Raw genomic sequence first — 17,482 nt, 5'->3', positions numbered from 1 at the left:
TATAAATAAAACATTTTTCATTTTATTAGTTTAACATATATTGAATTATCAAATTTATTAACTTTTTTCAAGCCTTTTTTTCCTTTTTTTTAACGAATATCTTTTTTCAAGTTTTAAAAATACTTACTGAAAGAACAGCAGGTCCTTATTTGCTAATTATAAGATTATATCAAGTTAATTATATTATTTTTCCATTTTTTCGATAAATAATTGTATTAATTTAATTTTTCATCGTTGCTAGGAGTCTAGGCCTCGTTACTAGGGGTTAGATAATTAAGACCTGGAAAGCTGCCACGTGACAAGGTGTTATAAACTTTAAATTTCCGGTTTTCAGTGTAACCATGCATTAATTTGGAAAACGACAATTTGATTTATACATGTCTCTGTGTGTTATTGAAACTGAGGAATATGCTAATGACAAAATAACTAGTTTTTCTGACAAAGATCTATAATTTGACTTTTACCAAAATAATCATCAATTGTTTGAATATCTAACCTTCAATAACAAAATAATGACAATAATAATAATAATAATAATAAAAACAAAACAAAACTTAATCCATACATAAATCATGTGTTCCTATAATGGAAAATGCATTGAATTGCAAGGAACTTATTAAAGTTTGAGAGGTATTTCAAATCCAATAATGCTACAAACATCATGCTTACAAACTAATATAGCAAATAACGTGTAATATTTTATAAGCTTAATATCATTTATTCATATCTTTATAAGTATAATATATTAATTTAGTCAATCAAAAATTAAAAAACTTAATGTCAAAATGGAGTATGGAGGTTTTTTTTTTGTTAGAAGTGCAAATGTCCAAAACATAATTGGTTGTCATTTCACCAATTTTTATTTTTTATTTTTTATTTTTAGCTTTAAATGTATTGAAGCTGTCGTTATTGAGAAATATTTAGGATACAAAAATTGATATCTCAAGTAACTTCCATTATTAATCAAAACTACGACTGACTAGATGTGATCACATTATATGAATTTTGCAGTCTCAACCGCACCAATTTTTTTCTTTTTTGGGTTAACTCTACCACATCTACTTGATTTCATGATTTGCTTGCTAAGTTTGTTGGTTTTTTCATCTTTCACAGTAACAATATCTATATATATAATTAATTATATATTGTTTATTTTATAATTTAATTGAATGCTGAAGCAAAACGAGAGGAAGGGAGGTTTCCATATGCTTTTCAATCGAACATTTTTGTCTAACTTTTGTTAATATATCAAATAACGTCATTCTGTAATATTAATATCTGTAATTTCATTTTTAGTATTTTTGTTATGTCCTTAATATTAATAATAAATGTATCATCGCATGGCAGACCAAAACGTCGACTTTTTTGTGCAGATAGACTTCTCATTGTTTAATCTAATGTTTGTTGTAGTGTTATAATTTTTTTTTTTTTAAAGGAAAAAAAATTACAAGATAAAAAAAATTGTGAACATTTATGGTTAATTCCATTGTCTATTAGAATTCAAGAATAGGCATAATGATATAATGTTTGATTGGCATTCGAAGATAGGCAAGAAACAAAAAAAAAAAAGGACAAGAAAATAATTTCCAGAACTCTGCTAAGAGTGTGATATATGTGGCATCTGCGCCAAAATATATATAGAATACAATCTCAATAATCATACAATAAACACAAGAGAATAACAAATTTTTTTTTTTATTTCTTTAGTCCAAACTCACGTATGATTTATTTAGTAATTAAATTGATTAAACCACATCAAAATAAATCCAATGTACTATAACAAAATAACTCTGTAGAGACAAACAAACACAAACAAAGATATAGAGGAAACAGAGAATCTTCATAGCAAGAGTTGACATAGAGAATCTTCAAGGGCTAGTTTTTGCTGGTGGTGGAGAGGAGAAAGGGATGGTTGGCATTGTGTTTGGGATTGTGGGGATGGAGGGCAGAGGAGGCAAATTCAGCTTTGGGAGATTGGGAATGGTGGGCATGCTGGGAAGAGGAGGCAAAGTGGGTTTAGGAAGCTGAGAAGGCTGTGTGGTCGGTAATGTGGGCAAAGGAGGCAAGTTTAGTATTGAAGGAAATGGTGGCAATTTGGGCAAATTTGGAGTTGTTGTTGTCTGCAAAAGTTGACGACCAGCTAAACCAACATTGATATTGCTCAAGAATGCAAAACCGGCAAAGCATAAAGCCAAGAAGAAGGAATTCCTGAGGGCCATGGCTCAATGGAATTCAAGAGAGAAATAACAGGCTTTGAGAATAAAATATAATGAAGCTTTGATCAGATTTTGTTTTTGTTATGAATGATTTCAAAGGCCATTTGTTTAGTTCATATACATAGCTGGTAAGAATGTAGATTCAGCATTTCAAGGCCGGGGAAAAACAGAAAGCCATTCTGAATTTTTGGTAAAGTTTGATCGCCATCTAAATTATTGTCAAGGCTAGGTGTTTGGTCATCTAACAATAAGTTTATACATATAGCAATATTTTTCAGACGGCTGACCAATTTTAACCAGTCTTATTACCAAATAATAATAATAATTATAAAATAAAACAAAATAAATAAAATTTAACCTGTTACATATAAAACATGTATAAATATGCATTCAAAGTTGATGGTGAACCCCGCTTATGTATTTTAGGTTTTGATTATCCTAAAATAAATGGAATTATGCTGCTTGTTTTCAGACCTTTTTCCTTCATTTAATTCGATGCAACTGGCCATCGAATTGGTTATCTGTTTATTTTTATTTATTTTTATTTTATTTTTATTTTTCACAATTACTTGAAGAACATCACCTTCTCGTTTTTTAATTATATAACATTGTCATGAGAAAGCTGCCTCATGACAACATATAATTACCCATAAATTTTTAGCTCCATTGTTAATGAATTGAGATTTGGAGTCTCTCTTGACTTTTTTTTGTTTTTTTTTTTTTTTTTCCTCGTATAGTATACAAGACTTACCATGCATCGGTCGTTTGAATAAATACCAACACCTTAATCCATATATACTCATGTTGGAAATCAAATTTTTTTTTTCCCCACAATATTTTCTTTTCCACTCAGTGTTAAGTAACATTTTATAACAATATAGTATACATTTTATACCCAAAAATAGAATAATAATAATAATAATAATAAGAAAAAAACTATAATAAACATTGTCAATTCGATCATAAAGGAGAGATATATACCTTGCTCAAAAAGTAATGACCAAGTAGAAATAAGCGAATCAGTAATATAATATATAGCTTCTGTTCTATCATGAAGCTGCGGGAAGCTGAGCTAACCATGGAAGCAACTTTTCATGGACTAGTTCAGGCCTATCATCATGAGGGCAGTGTCCTACTCCTTCCAAAACAAACAGGCTCACATTTGATAGTTGGGAAGGCAAGGAAGAGAAGTATTTTCCAACAGGTCCATCAAGGGGAGTGAAAGGGTCTTGATTCCCCCATAAAACTAGAACAGGCAGAGAGATTTTTGGCATCAACTGTATAGGATTTGGCCCTGGTGGACCTGTCACAATTGAAATAAAAGCGTCCAACGCACCTTCGTCTGATGTTGGTTCCACTATTATCTGTAATTTTTCTCAACTCAAAACACAGAATGTAAGTGTTTGTTTTGGCACACAGAGAAGAACATGCAATAGTTAAAGATTAAAACTGTAGTACCTCCACTAATTCTTCGTCCACGGATTCTTTATTTCCATAGACAGACAACAAAATGTTCTTCAGGTTATCGCTGCATCAGACTTATATAGCATTAATATCATATTTACTCACTTCAACAAATTCAATATTTGAACATTTCTTTTCTAACCGCTGTTTGACACGCTCAAAGATCGCTGAAGCAATTCGCCGTTGTTTCAATAAAAAATCAACCAACCATAGCAGAGGTAAGAATAGCTTGATTCGCCAATCATCAACAACTGCCTTATTATTCATGCCACCAGCACAATTTAAAAGAACTAGTCCTCGAACTAGTCCTTGACTGGATTCTATTAGGACAGAGTAAAACAGAAATCACATGGGAAATCATTGGTAACACAGCATTGATATGGTGTAATTGATTGCTTTACAGACAAGATATAGATGCTTATTCTTTAGAAATGAGTAGGTTAAACATACCTGAGGCAGCAATTACACAAGCAAGGCTTCCAACAGAGTTCCCTACAAGCACAGTTGGCTTCTGAACGATTTCATCCAAGAAATCCAAGATTAACTGTTTAGAATTAGTCTTGAGTCAGCTGGAATACCAGTTCAGGTGTGGTGAAATCAATACCCCCATCAATATTAATGGATTAATAACAAATTTTCTATGAAGCATACCTGAGCCCACGTTTCCATTGTGTACTGAAAGCCTGCTGGCTTCTCTGAAGCACCAAATCCAAGAAGGTCAACCGCATAAACAGTGGAATTCTGAGACAGAGTCTTAATATTCCTGAAATAATTCAATTTTCTAAATATCATGACAATATCAAGAATTAAAACACTTGTACCTTTCAATTTAAATCTCTTTCAACCTAGACCCTGAGATATAAGATCTCATAACACAGACTCTGAATTTACGCATTAAAAACGAAAAGATTACAATAAAAATTATATGGTGTTCGTGTCTATGCATATATAATTTAAAGGATAGGTTATTATTGTTTTGGAAATAAAAAAAAATGATGTACCCGCGCTTTGCCTAAATTTCCGTGTACATGCATGTGTATAGCATGCAAACGGAAATTCTTTTTTTATTGGAGGTAACTTTTTTAACTCTAGAGGTTGATTAATATTATTTAAATCGAACCTAATTTGATTTCCAATTAAGACACTGTATTTCACCCTTTTTCAAGTTTTCAAAAAGGAAATATCTTGGATTTTCATTAAAGAAAAAAATGAAAAAAAAAATAAAAAAGGTAACAAAATTAATAATTCCTCACTTCATTCATAGCAAGTTAAATTTTATAGAAAGCTTACATCTTCTTTCCTTCCATGTTTAAAGTTTTTCTGTTTTAATTTTTTAAATATTATGCTCTATTTTCTACTATTCTTTATACTAACTTTTTAACATAACTGAAAAATATTTTCTACTGTAATTTTTAAACATAATAGGTAACTCTCATACAAGTTTTAAGGCATTCATATTATTATTAGTATTACCGGGAAAAAAATAAATAAATAGGATATATAAGAATCAACAAAGATTTCTAACATTTTAGGTGTAAAAAGCAAAACCGACGCGTGTGTGTATATATATATATATATATATATGCACACAAATACATGAGGATAAGAATAAAGAGTGGCTAGAAAAGCATGGAAACAGACAGTAGGATAAGAGACAAACGAACCTCCGCCAATGAGGAATGGAAGCACCAAAACCATGAACAAGAAGAACAGGAGGAATCGAATCAGACCCATGATGAGGATGCTGAGAAACAAAGTAGTTAATGGAGTACTGACCCTTCCACATCCATCTCTTGCTCTTCTCCTTTATCTCGCTCACCTCCATTTCAGTGGCTGCTTCTGTTGCTGATGAGGAAGGAGTACCTGTAACTGCAGTTGCTACTGCAGAAGAGTTCATGACACTGATCATCCCCATAGCTCTACTCTTGAACGGCATGGAAATGGACCCAAAAGCCTTTCCCTCACGACGAGAAGTCTTGACGAAGAAACTGTCACAAAAGAGAAGCCTTCCTTTCTGTCTCTGTTTGGGCTGCAGGAAATTCACCAGCCCCCCATTTGAAAGCGAGAAGGAAGCCATTGCTCTCGCTCCCGAGTCTCAAGAGTTCCTAATCTTCTCTCTCCTGCAAATAAATAAACAATTAAATCTCGTGGCTAATATAAATAAAAATAAAACTAAAAAATAATAATTATTATTATTACAAGTAATTATTAATTAATTATTATTCTATCAAATGGGTGTTTGTCAAAATCAACCTTTTTAGCAAAGAAAAAAGAAAAATTGATATACACTTTTTTTTCTTTCTTTTTTTTTTTATGAATAAAATTGATATACACTTGAAAGAAAGCAATTGACACACTTTTATCTCTATAGATGGTTAGTGGGTCCCAATAATCTGATGTGATTTGGTTTTCCTATAAAGTCATTACCCAAAAAAGAGAGAGAGAGCCATAAAATCTGATCAAATTCTTTTTCAGAGAAAGAAAAGATCCGAAACCATGAACGTGGAAGAAGAGGTTGAGCGACTGAAAGAAGAGATCAAGAGGCTCGGGAAGATCCAAGACGATGGTTCTTACAAGGTAGCTAGACACACACACACACACACTCTCGTATAAATGCTTCCTATTTCTAACACTTCTTTTGTCAGCGATTCTGGGACCGCTTTTATTATCTCAAATTATCTGTATTCTTTATTTTGTATTCATTGTGAGTTCGTAATACTGCTTTCGAGGTCGACCCAGTTGAGAATTATAAGCGAACATGACAAGATATGACTTTTTGCTTTGAATTTATCTGGATCTGAGCTTATCTGACCATGTCAATGGTCGATCTGGTTTTTGAATGATTATCTTTGGAGATACTACTGTTTTTCACTGTATAATGAATTTTCTTGTTGATGGGTATCGCTGCAAATAGTAGCATTCATGTTTCATTTTTGCACTAGTAATCTCGCAATGGGTCTGTTTGTTTTATCATCTTAGTTAAAGCTGATATTTCATCGTATGTGTGTCTACGTATATAGTTGTTTCATCTTGGGTTTCATTTTTTCGTTATCTAAGGGTTGATGATTGGCAGATGATAACAGCAAAATTTAATTTATAAATCCATCTTTAAAAGAATCATAAGCAGTTTCTTACTTTCCATTACTTTCTGTTTCGTAATATTATTGCCTCCTCCAAATTACATTGTTTACTGTTTGATTGCTTCTTTCTACCTACCAAGTCAAGAACTCAATGTGGTTTTATGAACTAAAGTAAGATGAAGCAGGTTTTGCTGAGGCAAAGTGAATTCTCAACTGTATGCCCTCTAATTTTTGTTCAAAATTATTTGATTCAATAATACTCAAGAGATTTCTTCAAGCAGTCACCGGGAACTGCATTATCCGTTCTTCGTTGTCTCTTCCGCAACATTAGCAGAATCATCATAACTGAGTTTAATTGCTTTTAATTACATCTTGAGAACATAGAACCAGGGATAGAATGCTCATATGCAAGAAGCTTACTATCGTTTTGTCAGCTTGACTGGTGGTGTTAGATGTAGATCCTGGCCATTAGAAAATATTTTCATACATGAAAAAGTTTGAGACGACAATGATGAGGCACCATGATCATTCTGCAAATGCATGTCTAATTTGTCCCGTGCTTATGATTGAGAAATTTAGCTGTGTTCCCTTGTTCTACCCTGTTGTTGCTCATCATGTTTGCATTTTCAAAAGAATTTTCTCATTATTCAGCATTTTACATTTTAAGTCTCCTTTCTCAGCTATGTTACTGAATCCAAAATTTTACATTGCAGCTCTATGATGATTTATTTTATTAAGCATTGAGATAGAGAAACAATTAATGGATGATAATTTGACTTTTCGGTGACACATGTACATATTAGTGCTAGCACGCATGAACATTCATGCATGCACACTGAAACATTTTTGTGAAGATAATATATACTGTGACAGATAACGAACACACCAATCGAGTTTCGTCAGCTTAGTATGTTGTCGATCATTCTTTGATTTTGATTCTTCTTGCTATCATTTGATCTAACTATTTTCATCTTGCAACATCTCAAGGTATAATTTAAAGCTGATGCCTTGATATTTCCATAGGCCTTCTTAATTTCTTCTCCTGATACACAGTTTGATGTCTATTTGAAGGTTACATTTGGTGTGCTGTTTAATGATGATAAGTGTGCAAACATATTCGAAGCACTGGTTGGGACTCTAAGGGCAGCAAAGAAGAGGAAGGTTTTGACGTATGATGGTGAGCTACTGCTGCAAGGAGTCCATGACAATGTAGAAATCATTCTCAAACCTCCTCCAACAACATCAACAGCAACAGTTGCAGCTGATGCAGTTGTAAAGAGTTGAACGAAACGTGCTCCAAAATACTATATTTATATATACAGTCTTGTTTTTGTGATAGAACTATATGTCTGTGACCCATGTTTACATGATGTTAACCTTAAAGTCTTCATCATGATGACGCGAATGAAACATGGGCAGATCTGATTTCTGTGATGCTTTTCAAAGGGTGTTTCTGTTTTTACATTTTAGTTTCACTTGTGTAGTGGTCAATTACAATTATCTGTGTCCGCATTTTGTTGTTGCCTTTTTATTTTATTTTTATTTATTTATATGAAATTGTTGCTTTCCTTTATTGTTACCAAAATTTGTTTTGGGCATGTTCAAAACACTTTTGAAATACCATTCAAACATTTCTGCAAATGATAGTCGTTTTAGTATCTTTTAAACAGAATCATCTAGCACTTATCCTGTAGGTTACTGTAACAAGCTTTGCTATTCACCAAGACGGTTTCCACCAGAGAACTAAAACCTAAACCATTTAAAAGCTGGAAAATCCACCAGTGGGGCATGTTTTTCACTTCAAAAGAACTTAAGGGCGAAACATTTTTTTTCCAATAAGAAAATGTAGGAAAAAGGTCTCTGATCTATTTGTTTGACAAAATAACAAGAAAGGGTATGCTATTAAAACTCCGATTTCATCTACCAAAAGCTATCATTATAATGAATATGCTTTAACACACCTATTTCATCTACCAGTCTAAAAACTCCATAACTACAGATACACCACAAAAGCTGAAAACAGATGAGCCACAGCACCCAATTCCTACTTTTCAATTTAGAGGATATTAGTTTGCATGAGATAACTTCTTGGATGGCTCCTATCTACAAAAAAATTCTTGTTTGTTACCTCATTAAAACTGGACGGCTAAAGCAGTCTTTTATTTAGTAGTAATTTTATGCAAGAATACAGTCCAGAAGGTGATTTGAAGTATATTTATGTGATAAGCAATTAACAAATAATTTCCGTGGCTGTGAGTTTTATCTGCAACACTCGTGGTATTAGTCCATCGTGATTGTAGAACTAAGAGTTACAAACATAAATTGGTGAATAAGTTTCATCTGTTAGGTTTTTGTTTCAAGTTGGAACTTTATTTTGTATTTCTTTGGGCAAAATACAAGCAGTAATACAAGGGCTGAACCCCACAACCAAACACAAATAGACCTCAACTATTAGGAAATATAACAATTAGTTTAACATGTAATGGCTTAATAAAACACAATTCCGCTTCTTCAAAGAAAGATCAAGGAGATAATATACCATAATAAATGCTCTCAGAATATAATTCTGGGGTTATTGACATACCTTGAAAAGGGAAATACATCCAGCATCCAAAAAGAGAAGGCTCTTTCTTCAAAGTTTCATCAAAATATACCCTTCCTCTTAAGAGGGAGAATTGTCAACATGATTAGCAGCCTAAGTTTGCCCAATTTGTTAAGCCCTACCTGAAACTTCTACATCTTCCTCTAACTGGAGAAACCCTTCACTGACCAGGAAGGCAGAAATGGGCAGAGAACCAAAAGTTCTAAGACACATTTGAAAATGGTAGGAAGCTGTCTTCTAAACTTTTCTCCTATTTCTGAAAAATAGTTAATGAATCAGGGAACATTGTATCTGACATCAACATAGCACATTTTGGGCAGGCAATTAGAGCTGAATTGCTTGATTAAAGGCCTCAATTTTCCTAATCTAGTGTACAGTTTTTTGAGAAATTATAACCAATAAAAAAAGTGAAGCAGGAGTCACCCATCAATATGTGATTTGTCATGATGGTCCAGTAAGAATGAATGCATGGAGAAGGCTTTGTGCAGCCTGGGTTTCATCAGGTGTCCCAGAAATGACAACAATCCTGTCACTTGATCCAGGACGAGGTTCGTGCACAATAACCTTGGCACCTGAAATCTGATCATAAAGAGAGAGAGAGAGAGAGAGAGAGAGAGAGAGAGAGAGAGAGAGAGAGAGAGAGAGAGAGAGTCAAAAGAGTTGGAAGCAATTACCTATGCTTGTAAATACAATCAATTTAACTCTGAACTCGATTTTTTCAAACTCAACTCCTAAGAAAACTAAATCAATCTTCAGATAATAATAATAATAATAATAATAATAAACTTACTCAAAATATGAATTGACCTTGAGTTTTGACGAGGTCAACTCAAGAAATCCACAAGTAACTCCAATTCAACCAAGAGACATCGTACATTTTATCAGATACTGACTTTTTGAATTGGAATCTTTCAAACCATACTCAGTTTGTAACCGATAATTGTAATTAGATCTCTCAATTTTCTTTAATTGGAAATACAATATTTTACAGATATAAATATTCATGTATGTAAGTATGTGTATATATATATATATATATATAAGTACAAATAAAAATCAAAATACAGTAATAGTTTAGTGTCAGGAAAAATTCAGCTCTTTTAGACTTCTCCTAATTCAGCTCTTTTAGACTTCAAAATAATAGATTTTCTAACAAAGTTGAACCAAAATTTAAACTTGATTGAGCTCAAACTTGACTCATTACGCAATGAACCAAGTCAAGCTAAATGAGAGCTTAATTAACATGACAGCTTGAGCATATTGCTTTAATTAAACCTGTTTTGATGTTTCAAATCTTTTACATAATCATCTAATAATTCTGAGTATCATGCTTATTCAATTTGACTGAAATTGCCTATCGCTTCTCAACTAGTGTACCTCCTCTTAGGATTACATTCACTTAAAATATACTTAAACTAAAAAGATGACTAGTACACACCCATGCACACATCCAGAGGTTGGTAGAATCTATAGCAAGCACTAAGAAGATAATTAAACCCCCATCCTCCAAAACACATACACAATAGAAAAACAAAATAATATAACAAGCTTGCGAATAGAAAAGAGAAATTTTGCAGGTAACAATACTAATAATTTAGAAGTTTTGATTATATATTATTTTAAAACGTGTTCCTCAATGATCTCTCTGTGACAGTCAAACACCCCCACCCATAATGAATAAAGTAAAATAAAGAGGCAAGCCCATGTTCAAACCACACAATTCATTGAGAACAACAGTTTACCATTGTAAACTAGCAACTTTCAAAAAAGTTCAGTAGAATATTTCAGTAGCCATGGACAGTCATCATAAAGAACAAATTGATAGCATATATCAATCATGTAGCTAAATACCCAAAAAAACTTTTATCTAGTAACTTCAATTCCATCAACTATTACAGAAATAAATACTTAAAACTTTCTTCTTCCAAAAGTCAAATTTCATGCCCATTGATCTAGCTACCACTAAAATGCAGCATATTTGAACAAACTATCGTCAAACAGAATTACCTGTCTTAGTCGAGCCAAATTGTTACCATTCTCTCCGTATACAGAGCCAATAACATTTTCAGGGACTATAATCTCTACAGTTGTATTTGTTACAATGGCTGACTTGCTTCCACTGTTAATGCCAGAAGAAAGAATCAAAATAAATAATTAATACTTTAATCAGACTCAGACGTCCTGAATGTTTTTGTTTCTTTAATACATCATGCAACTTTAACATTGCATTAGAAACCACACGAGTAGATGCTTTACTTAAATAACTTTTTGAAAACATAAGATAAAATGAATGAGTTAGGAAAGCAACTAATTTTCTATCATGATTGTAGCCATGACTTTCAGTTTACTGTAATTGACTTGAACAACTGACTACCATTTGAGCGAGAAAGATCTTAGGGACAGAAACATGTGCATATAAGTTATCGGGGACTTAATTCCTAAATCAAAACACAATAAATTTTATATTTAACTATGAGTACTCCGGAAAGCATACTAAATCCAGATAGTAAAGAACACCATCTGATTTAATTACCAGTTAAACTGCACCAATATATTTAACTAACAGAATTAGATTCAGATTACATCCATAACCCGAATTAAATAGTGGCAACATCAGAAAGCATCATTTTCAGGTGAAACAAAAGGCTTCGATTTTGTTTTATTGTTTAAACTAAGCAGTTTTGAGTGTCATGATACCCATTCCATAGGGACAGCTTAGTGTCAAAGCAACTATTTGAAACCACCCACCCTAAGTCAAAATAATAATAATAAATAAATAAATATATAACCATGCATTGTGCTTCATAACCTACCTGCCAAGTTCTAAGCCACCTCTTAGATTAGTTAATCCCCTGCTAGAATCAGTGATGCCCATTAATCCCCTGCTAGAATCAGTGATGCCCCTTGTACTTACTCCGCTTATCATCTGCGATCAAATCCACAAGTAAACTATTTTAGGAACATGCGAGAGAGAGACAGAGAGAGACAGATATAGAGACAGAGGCAGATTTTGCCTGTGATGCTGCCTGTGGTGTCCATGATCTTGGTGGTGACGGAGGACGATCATAAGTGTGGGAAAGTCCAAGATGATCCATGCCTTGAGTCAGAGGAGTATGTCGACGAACACCATGAGTAACACCAACTGGTGGAGATGTCTGAATTCCAAGAGGGGCTGAATCCCTCATTCTTCCATAGGGACTTGTAGGTAGTAAAGATGAAGAGTTCATTGTTCCAGTGCTGTTTTGTGTGCTAGAGAAAAGGTTATCTCGCAACCTACCAGTAACATTGTACACAGCGTCTTGCACACTTGAAAAATCTCCTGAAATCTGTCAAGAAAATGAATGAATAGAAACGTATTAAAACCCTGCTAGACTAAAAACCCTAAAAATTAACAAGTAAATTAATGCTAGCACAATTCTCAAGGAAAATGATGGAGCAGCTGCATGTGGAGTACATGAAAACTAAATACAGAATTTTCCATGTTTTACTTTATTATCCTCCTTCTCTTCTAGGGACTATTCATTAAAGCAAAGGTTTCAAAGAAAGGAGAAAAAGGTAATTTTTATTACCCTCCTTGTAATTATTCATACAGAACCAGAAGTAATAATTTGAACCCCAATGAAACAAATATAAGATGAAACAAATGCATAACAGTAAGACATAAAACCAAAGTTGATCTAAAGTCTAAGAAGAAACTGTCTTCATTGTCCAATTACAGAAGAATAACTTGATAAGCATGCTCAATGAGGCAAAAAAACAAAACTGATCCAAAATCTTAAAACTGAAGATACATGCAATTCACATGTTAGCATGCTAATGCAATTATTCTCCATATACAATTTACAATTTGTATTAAAAAATAAGTTCAATATAGAAATCCAAGTATAAATAAAGAAAAATGATGCAGGAGCATATTAGGTATCTCATTCCAGTTTAGGCGAACCTACAAAATGCATGTCACAATAAGTACGTAAGATAAAATTTAAAACGTTGGTTCCTAACATTTATAAATTATTGGATACACATTTGGGAAGTCTCAATGTTAGTATCCAATTAGTACATATATATACATAAACAATATGCAGAAGGCCTTAATATTTTGTTATTCCACATTGATAGATATATCCATCATCAGATCCCTTCAAAAAGTCTCAATACGATGAAGCATGCATACGGTATTAAAAAGAAAAGGATGAATAATCACACTTATTAATCTTTTTAATTACATGCACAATCATGGAAAGACCCGACCTTCTGTCAGAAAATATTTAATACAAATAGGATTCCTAAACTTGGGTTCGTTGGAAAAACAAAACCCACATTTATGAACAGCACTGAAAAGACATTACACAAGCACTTGAAAAACAGAAAACTAGCAATATCTATGGCATAGTGTGAATACTCAGAGATCATCTAGTTTCTAAAGTCTAAGAAAATGTATGAACAAAGAATCAAGTTTGCCTTCTGTTCTACTTTGTTTGGTAGAGATTCAACCCCCAATTCTCCCCTTAAACATTTGGGCCAAAAAACAAGAGCTATCACAAACATTACTCACTAAATAAATAATAGGCCAAGCAATTTGACAGTTTTAACAACGATATGTACAAATACAATAATCTGTACTACAATGAACTACTGATCCAGTTAATTAACAATCCACGAAGCAATGAAAACATTGATAGGAACAATTGCCACCAACCACAGAAATTAGCATTGGTTATCCATTTGACTACATATACCACCGAGTTGATGGAATTTTTCAACAAAATATGATGTTGGATAACAAATAAAAGACTAGGTAATACAAAAAGATGACTTTAGAAAATAAAAGAAAGTAGATCACCATATAAGATTGAATAATTTGCAACATAAGGAAGTGTGAAGTGCAAATTTATGATGCAGAATAGGAGAAAAATGCTGAGCCCTTATAATATTGATTGTAAAATATAAGGAATATGTATAACAAAGCAGTCATCTAATAGGTTTAGGACTCAAAACTGAGATAGCATCACGAATTTTTTACAATAAAACAAGACGGATCTACTCCCATAAGGAGTATGAAAAATGATATCACATTTATAATCTACATAATTCAGCTCAAAAATTAAAAAGCTGTTAAGAGGAAATTTTTTTTCTATTTTCTACTTTCCAACTTTGAAACTATGTTCGACATACTACTAAATCTCACATGAATCCATCAGAAAAATACGCTCAATTGTGCCAACCCAGAAAACTGGATAAAATTCAATGAAAGAAAGAGAGACCATCACACCTGTACCACATCCTCATTCTCTGAGATACATTTCGATGCCTGGTCACCCCCTATTATTCTTATGCTAGCACCCGTTGCCTTCCTCATCTCCGAAATTATTGCACCTCCTTTTCCCAACAAACATCCAACTTGGTTTGATGGGACTACAACACGTGCAGTAACAGATAATCCTCTATTTGAACCAGATTCTTGACCCTTTTCTATGCCTGCCTCTACAGACCTAGAATAGACAAGAACCGCAGCTTTTTGTGCAGGGGAGTACCGTGATTCAGGGCTCTACACAATGATGGAGATAAGGGAAAACACATTACAAACAAACACACCTGCATAAAGAATGGATGTTGGGAAAAATTAGAAATTTGGAGATGACATACCTCTGATGCAGTAATAGTAATTAATCGTTCCTCAGACTCTGCCGAAGTTGCTCCAACACTTATGATAGCTCCAGTCTCATTCTGAAGAGCCCTAACAATTGCGCCCCCCTTTCCAATTACACCCCCAACCCTATCATTCGGACAAAGAATCTTAAAAACAACTTCCTGCTGTTGATTTTTTGCATCAAGTGTGGAAACTCTCTCAGACTCTAATGACAATGGACGAACCCCTGATATGTAACTAATGGAGCTGCTCGGCATAGGGATGGAGCTGCTTGGAAAAGTGGGTAGCAGTGAATTCTTTTGTGAAAGTTGTTCTACATGCAAATCAGGTAAAGTCTCACGGGAGACTGCCTCAAGAGGTCTGCTACCAACCATTCTCGTCTTATCAACTGGTGCGGAATCTTGTAGACAGCGAGAGACAGCAACAAGTGCCTTCTTAACAGCCAAAACATCTCCTTCTATCTGCGATAAAATATAAGCATGTCAACAGGGGACAAGAAACAAAATCTCACTAGAACAAAGAAAAATGAAGCACGATAAGGCTGACATATACGACAGTTAGCCATGAAGCTTTACCATAATAACAGAAACAATTCTTATTGAACTTTGATCTCTATGGTGTAAACTAACAATTTTCTTTAACTAGCCAGTTTCTTCCTCCTATTTGGTACAGTAATCTGACCCAGGCGCATAAGCAATACAGTTTAAATAATACTTAAACTGAAACTTATTGCTAAGTTACAGGAAAAGCGTATAAATCAAACCACTCAATGTACACATGAAAGCTACTACCTAAACCAACAAGTATTCTTAAATTTGTACGAAAATATTGTTTCTGGAAATTGATTTAGTGAAACCAAGTTTTATGCAAAACCAAGGTTTCCTCTTCGCTTTGAATGACAGATGAAGCATATTGTATCTCTGACATGGAAACCTTGTAGTAAAAGGTTGAGTGAAACACAAAATTCTGTCCAAAAACAAAGAAGAATTTTATTCCATAGCAATCTTAGAGAATTCTATTTCCGTGGTTTCTTAGTTTAGTTCCTAGTTAAAATCAATTTATTGTTCACTAAAACACACTGTGCCCGTCTCCAATTCTTTGTTCATCTATCCTGCTACATTTTATGCTTGCTTTTAAGGACTGTCATTTTTTACTCCAAAGAAATAAAAAAAATAAAAACGATTAAGATTTCCAAAATCAAAAACTTCAAAGCAACTATCATCCAATAATATCCAGTGCTTTAGAACAAACACACAAATACACACACACACACACACACACACACACACACTATGTATATATATATATATATGTATTTAACCCATGAACATTTTACAACCAAACTCCATGATTCAATGCCAGTACTTCCAAACAACTTGCAGCCATTGAAGCAAAGACCCAGTAAACTTCCAACCTTTATCAATCCCCCCAAACAAAAAACAAGAAAAAAAAAAAAAAAAAAAAGGAAGACTTACCTCGATCATCTCGTCCGTGGAGGCAGCGCAAGCCGGCAACTTGTCCGTCAAAACCCTAATTTTGCAGCCACTGTCCTTCCTAATCTTCTCCACCACCTTCCCTCCCTTCCCAATCACCGAACCAACCTGTTGGGCCTCAGCCAGCAACCGGCACGATACCACCCCAACCCCAATTCCGATTCCGACGGCCCCGCTCTCCGCCGCAACCTCCAGAATCCTATCGAAAACCCTTAATAGCGCCTCCTGCGCCTTCGAAACCTCCATATCTCCCCCGTCTCCATCATTATCTCCGCCGCCGCCATTGACATTCCCTATTGGGCTCCTCAAGGAAACCCTAGCCGCCAAAGCGCTCTGCGCAACGACCACGACGACCCGGTCTGGCGAATCGGGTAGGGCATCCTCGATCCGGATCTTAGCCCCGGTGGTCTGCTGCAGTTGCTTGATCACGCTCCCGGCCTTTCCGATCACACCGCCTATGCGCGACGCGTGGCAGAGCAGCCGGAACGCCACATGGCCGGGAGGTACGTTGAGAGGCGGAGTCGATGGCTGCTTGGGGCGCTTGGAGTAGGAGTTGGAGGACCCGTTCTCGATGTACGGGTTCGGGTCGGACATTCGGGTTTCTTCTGAGCTATACAATATTGAATATAGGGAACGCTTCGCTGGTAGAGAGACAAAGCTGCTTCCCATAATATATCTCTACGGACCTCAAAATCTAGAAATCTCTCTCTCTCTCTCTCTCTATATATATATATATTTATATACACTTTCTCTCTCTAGAATTTATATGAATTTCTTTTCCTCGCTCATTCTCTGGCTCATTCTTTGTCCCAAAGGGGGCGGAGACATGGGGTGTGTCGCAGAGAAAGAGAGAGGATTTTGGTTGCTAAAGTGCGCCGAGGGGGTTGACGATAGAGTGCGCACTATGCACGGGCTGGATTGGGTGTGTGCGTGTGCACGCTATGGAAATGTCGTTGTGAATCATCGTACGGATACGA

General features: G+C 34.5%; 4 protein-coding genes across 8 annotated transcripts; 1 reads left to right on the top strand and 3 right to left on the bottom strand.

Moving 5' to 3' along the window:
* Positions 1 to 1,868: 1,868 nt before the first annotated feature.
* LOC132799429 (pre-mRNA polyadenylation factor FIP1-like) lies at positions 1,869 to 2,219 on the bottom strand. The gene has a single exon (XM_060811246.1). The coding sequence runs from the start codon at positions 2,217 to 2,219 to the stop codon at positions 1,869 to 1,871; it is 351 nt and encodes a 116-aa protein (XP_060667229.1).
* An 899-nt stretch (positions 2,220 to 3,118) lies between these two features.
* On the bottom strand, positions 3,119 to 9,483 carry LOC107427733 (uncharacterized). Of its 4 annotated transcripts, XM_048461719.2 has the most exons (8): positions 9,345 to 9,483; positions 5,345 to 5,800; positions 4,332 to 4,443; positions 4,131 to 4,224; positions 3,823 to 4,000; positions 3,675 to 3,744; positions 3,553 to 3,580; positions 3,119 to 3,462 (listed from the first exon to the last, which is right to left on the bottom strand). In XM_048461719.2, the coding sequence occupies exons 2-8, from the start codon at positions 5,755 to 5,757 to the stop codon at positions 3,266 to 3,268; spliced, it is 1,092 nt and encodes a 363-aa protein (XP_048317676.1). In that variant the 5' UTR covers positions 5,758 to 5,800; positions 9,345 to 9,483; the 3' UTR covers positions 3,119 to 3,265. The 4 variants fall into 4 exon arrangements, with proteins under 4 accessions (XP_048317676.1, XP_015893601.1, XP_048317675.1 ...); XM_016038115.4 differs by having other exon boundaries at positions 3,119 to 3,580; XM_048461718.2 differs by lacking the exon at positions 9,345 to 9,483 and adding an exon at positions 6,108 to 6,245 and having other exon boundaries at positions 3,119 to 3,580.
* Positions 6,125 to 8,345, top strand: LOC107427686 (costars family protein). Its single transcript, XM_016038066.4, has 2 exons — positions 6,125 to 6,257; positions 7,832 to 8,345. Exons 1-2 carry the CDS (start codon positions 6,177 to 6,179, stop codon positions 8,042 to 8,044), a joined length of 294 nt encoding a protein of 97 aa, XP_015893552.1. The 5' UTR covers positions 6,125 to 6,176; the 3' UTR covers positions 8,045 to 8,345.
* On the bottom strand, positions 9,190 to 17,370 carry LOC107427676 (KH domain-containing protein HEN4). 2 transcript variants are annotated; one of them, XM_048461717.2, is made up of 8 exons: positions 16,488 to 17,370; positions 15,009 to 15,473; positions 14,635 to 14,910; positions 12,377 to 12,688; positions 12,176 to 12,288; positions 11,370 to 11,481; positions 9,786 to 9,941; positions 9,190 to 9,618 (listed from the first exon to the last, which is right to left on the bottom strand). In XM_048461717.2, exons 1-7 carry the CDS (start codon positions 17,172 to 17,174, stop codon positions 9,804 to 9,806), a joined length of 2,103 nt encoding a protein of 700 aa, XP_048317674.1. In that variant the 5' UTR covers positions 17,175 to 17,370; the 3' UTR covers positions 9,190 to 9,618; positions 9,786 to 9,803. The 2 variants fall into 2 exon arrangements, with proteins under 2 accessions (XP_048317674.1, XP_048317673.1); XM_048461716.2 differs by having other exon boundaries at positions 9,190 to 9,941.
* Positions 17,371 to 17,482: the final 112 nt, after the last annotated feature.

This window comes from Ziziphus jujuba, chromosome 9, assembly GCF_031755915.1.
Source record: "Ziziphus jujuba cultivar Dongzao chromosome 9, ASM3175591v1".
Taxonomy (NCBI): domain Eukaryota; kingdom Viridiplantae; phylum Streptophyta; class Magnoliopsida; order Rosales; family Rhamnaceae; genus Ziziphus; species Ziziphus jujuba.
Note: the sequence above shows the minus strand (reverse complement) of the source record. Positions and strands in the feature narration are given on the sequence as shown.

Excerpts from the sequence above, each read along its gene's own strand:
- LOC132799429 (XM_060811246.1), bottom strand. The coding sequence starts at position 2,219 with ATGGCCCTCAGGAATTCCTTCTTCTTGGCTTTATGCTTTGCCGGTTTT.
- LOC107427733 (XM_016038115.4), bottom strand. The coding sequence starts at position 5,757 with ATGGCTTCCTTCTCGCTTTCAAATGGGGGGCTGGTGAATTTCCTGCAG. Across the intron at positions 4,444-5,344 it reads TCCATTCCTCATTGGCGGAG|GAATATTAAGACTCTGTCTC; the intron begins GTTCGTTTGTCT and ends GAATTATTTCAG. Across the intron at positions 4,225-4,331 it reads CAATGGAAACGTGGGCTCAG|TTAATCTTGGATTTCTTGGA; the intron begins GTATGCTTCATA and ends AATTCTAAACAG.
- LOC107427686 (XM_016038066.4), top strand. The coding sequence starts at position 6,177 with ATGAACGTGGAAGAAGAGGTTGAGCGACTGAAAGAAGAGATCAAGAGG. Across the intron at positions 6,258-7,831 it reads AAGACGATGGTTCTTACAAG|GTTACATTTGGTGTGCTGTT; the intron begins GTAGCTAGACAC and ends GTCTATTTGAAG.
- LOC107427676 (XM_048461716.2), bottom strand. The coding sequence starts at position 17,174 with ATGGGAAGCAGCTTTGTCTCTCTACCAGCGAAGCGTTCCCTATATTCA. Across the intron at positions 15,474-16,487 it reads CCACGGACGAGATGATCGAG|ATAGAAGGAGATGTTTTGGC; the intron begins GTAAGTCTTCCT and ends ATTTTATCGCAG. Across the intron at positions 9,942-11,369 it reads ATTTGGCTCGACTAAGACAG|ATTTCAGGTGCCAAGGTTAT; the intron begins GTAATTCTGTTT and ends CTTTATGATCAG.